A 3,944-nucleotide genomic window follows, 5' to 3' on the forward strand; every position below is an offset into this window, starting at 1 on the left:
ACTAATACCTTCCTTGTAAATTGGAAAAGCCTTTCCATCAGAACATTCTGGTAGATTTCTGTTTCTGTCTTTTGCCTTCAGTTTATAAATAATCCAAGCCTGAGATGATCTTTCATCTTTAAGCCTTAAAACAAAAATGTCCCCTAAAGTAAAGGAGGACAAGAATAGTTCCACAACTTGAAGAATCTAATCGTTGTCACTAAATGGGACTGTTGAATTATTGTATGTTCTGCTGTTTATATTCTTTACAACAACCACAACAATGAACCAAAACATTCCAAGCCTACCCAAACAATTGTGCTTCCTTGGTCCACAAAGACTCTTAAATCTTACTTTGTCCATATCAGTTATTAGTGCTTACACTTTTGCCCATTTTACTGATATGTCAGTATGAGGTGAGTAATCAAAGAGGGGTCCCGAATACAGAACCAGAGCCTCTGGGACCCTTACGTCTTACAGAGACTTCTCATTGCCATTACTTAAGGTGAACCACAATGTTGTTACCTGTGCCTCTCTGACCACATTGCCTCCTTCCTCTTGTCTTCCTTTTAAACTTAGTGTCTTGTGTTCTTATTGCAGAGCTCCTCAGACAGAGAGTCCATTCTGAGCATCCTCCAGGTCCTCGGTGATCTGCTTTCTGTTGGTGAGTAGGACCATGCCCTCATCCCTTCCTGTGATGAATGTGGGAACATGCTGGCTGAGGGCTCTCACAGGGACCTGGGAAACCTGGGAATTTGAGCCAGCTCAAGTTTCTTGTGAAAGAAAGAATCATCAGGCCAGTTTGTTTTTACCCTGAGGTTAATAAGACCTGGACTAGTGGAATGAGACTTTCTGCTCCTGTAAAGATTGAAAACCTTGGAAACCCTATACAGGGTTTCTATGAGTTGGAACTGACTCCGTGGCACACCACCACCACCAAACTGGACTCATTGCACTTTGGACTCCTTGTTCCTGTAACCCACCCTACAGTGACTTAGCCTATTTTATGGTTTCTCGTCAATGGGGCCAAAGACATCCAGGACTAAATGAGCACTAACCCATCATAGTTCTACCCTGTCTTCTTTCTCTGGTCCATTTTGGGGACCAAGTAACAGCAATTCCCTTACATATGTCAAAGAGAGACAGGAGTACAAGGTAGAGATAGACCTGAAAGTGTTTTATCATTGAGGCTTCAGAGGTCAGATGACAAAATGAACTGCAATGAAATCAACTGAATTAACTGGGGTGTGCCTCTGTGAACCCAAGTTCTTGTTGAGGGTCCTGAAAAATATAGTTTCTTGGACATTCCAACATTGACTCGATTTTCATTTCTACATGTGCTAGCCACAGGATATCAGAGAGGAAAAAACAAAACAAAATAACCCATGGTGTTCTAAATTAACAACATTCCGAAGCTACAGTCTCAAGAATACAGTTTCAAAAGAAATTCATCATTGTCAAATCGATTCTGACTCATCGTGACCCATAGGACACAGTAGAGCTCGCCATAGCGTCCCAAGTTGTAAATATGGAAGCAGACTACACAGTTTGAACCACTAATCTTTCTCCTGTCAGTTTGAACCACTAATCTTTGAGTTAGCAGCAGAGTGCTTTAACCGATGCACCACCAGGGCAGTGTCTATTTATATGTATACACCCCCGAGACTGTGTGTGCTGATTAATGAGACCCCTTCTCTAAATGAAGCGACTTGTCTTCTGAGCAATTCTTGCCTCCAGTTTGTCCAAACCAACAGCTGTTGAATTGGCCCCACTCATAACTAACTACTCCATGTGTGTCAGAGTAAAATTGTGCTCCACAGAGTTTTTAGTGGTTGATATTTTTGGAAGGAGATGTCAAGGTTTTTCCTTCAAGTAGCCTCTGGATGAATTCGAGTCTCAAACCTAGCATTTAACAATTTGCAGCACCTAGGGACTCCTCAATATGTCCAGGGGTGTCTGAAACACTTAGAACGAAACCTTCAGTTCCATGTTCTGATGCAGGCAATGATTGTTGCTTCTTTGATAGAGAATTTGACTTTTCATGAAGATCAGAGGGTCTTCTCTATTCATAATGTCCCATCCTGTCAGGCATTTATGCCCCACACATAGACAATCACCCAGGGTCCCTCCTTTCAGATTGACATTTTATTACTTCTTTTGAGTTTATCCCTAGTCAAAATGGACTCCCAATTTGAAACTAGGCCTTATCCTAACCCCAGATGTTCTTCTAAACGCCCCCAAATAGAGTGATCATGCATCTGTCGTACAAAGGGTTATCACGGTTGTTTCCATATTTTATTATTTATCGTAAATTACTAAAAACCCACTCCAAAATCTTATTGTACCATCAGTGAAATGAATTCAAAGAACTCATCAACCCAATACTTACTATCCAGACAAATGGCAGAGGGATATGATGTTCCCTCTTCTAGTAAATATATGATAATTTTACACTCCTGCACACACATACACATAGGGGGTTCTAACGAGTTATGTGTGTGTGTGTGCAGGAGTGTAAAATTCTAGGCTCCATTAACTACAACTGATGCAAGGAATTTTACCTAGGCTCTGAACGATATCATTATTTTACCATCACGCACACATTTTCCCTGCTTATGTGGTGGTCCAGCTTTAACAAAGGTGGCTTCAAGAACCACACAATTTTGATTTTTGTGATGAAGTGAGCCAATCCTTGCACAGTCTCAAGTTGTAAGTTCTGCCTTCTACTCTAGGACAAAAGAGGGTAACTCTATTTGTGGCTCATCTTGTTTTTCTTAGGCACAGATCGAAGGATTCACTATATGATCAGCAAGGGTGGCAGTGAAGCTCTTCTGCAAACCCTGGTGGACACAGCTAGGACACCATCTCCAGACTATGGTATTCTCCTTCCGCTCTTACGGCTGTTGGCCAAGGTTGGCCTAAGAGGTACCCACATTCTTATATCCCAGAAAATGAATGACAAGGTTCGCTTGGGGTTGATATAATGAGACTTATTCAGAGAGCTTATATGAAGAAGTAAAGAGAAGAAGTAATAAGTTCTAGTTACTTTGGTGTCTACAGGACTAGCCCTGTAGGAGAGGTAATTGTGTTGACCTGTATGTCAGCTAATCCAAAATTTGGTGCCTAAGACAGGGCCCAGAGCAGACCTAAGTTGCATAGGAAATGGGGTGAAGAGAGATAACTCTAAAGTAGTTTTCAGTCATTTAAAAAAGAAATAGAGTGCTTCTATAAATCTAATTTATACCTGGTGGCATAGTGGGTTATACATTCGGTTGCTAACTACAAGATCATCAGTTTGAATCTAGCAGTCACTCATCAGAAGGATTTTTGCTCCTGTAAAGATTTAGTATATATGCTTTGACAGCACATATACTCAAGTTGGAAATATACAGAGAAGTTAGCGTGGTCCCCATGCAAGGATGACACAAATTCATGAAGTGTTTTATGGAGTCCTGGTATGCTGCTATAGGGTAAGCACTTGACCTCAAGGTCGGTGGTTCAAAATCATTAGCAGCTCCTTGGAAACTCTATGGGGGTGGTATGCCATGGAGTCGGTTCCGCCACGTAACTATCCTACATAGGTTTCAGAGGCTTTAAATCTTTCCAGGAGCAGAAAGCCTCATCTTTCTCCCATAGAACCCCTGGTAGTTTCAAACTGCCAACCTTGAGGTTAGCAGCCCGATGCAAAACCACTACGTGACCAGAGCTTCTATACAGGAGCTCCTATATGGAAACTAAAAACAGTAGCTAATGAATTGAAACCAACTGGACGACACTTAAAAACAACAACAAAGATTAACAGGCTCAGAAACCCTATACACTGTCCCCGTGAACTGGAACTGGCTTGCCAACACACCACCACCACCATAAATCTAATTTATAATGGTGCTGCTGGTGGTGGTGGTGGTGGTGTGGTGGTATGGTGGTGGTGGTAGTGAGGTGGTAGTGGTGGGGGCATGGTGGTG

At 41.9% G+C, this 3,944-nt stretch overlaps 1 protein-coding gene across 1 annotated transcript in view; it reads left to right on the forward strand.

Annotated features, from left to right (window-relative positions):
* Positions 1-2,780: 2,780 nt before the first annotated feature.
* Positions 2,781-3,944, forward strand: part of LOC102818791 (cytosolic carboxypeptidase 4-like) — a 1,058,651-nt gene continuing 1,057,487 nt past the window's right edge. Inside the window, 1 exon segment of the mRNA XM_006867161.1 lies at positions 2,781-2,904. Coding sequence (XP_006867223.1) covers positions 2,781-2,904 — 124 coding nt within the window.

The sequence above is a fragment of the Chrysochloris asiatica genome, unplaced genomic scaffold (genome assembly GCF_000296735.1).
Source record: "Chrysochloris asiatica unplaced genomic scaffold, ChrAsi1.0 scaffold00101, whole genome shotgun sequence".
NCBI lineage: Eukaryota > Metazoa > Chordata > Mammalia > Afrosoricida > Chrysochloridae > Chrysochloris > Chrysochloris asiatica.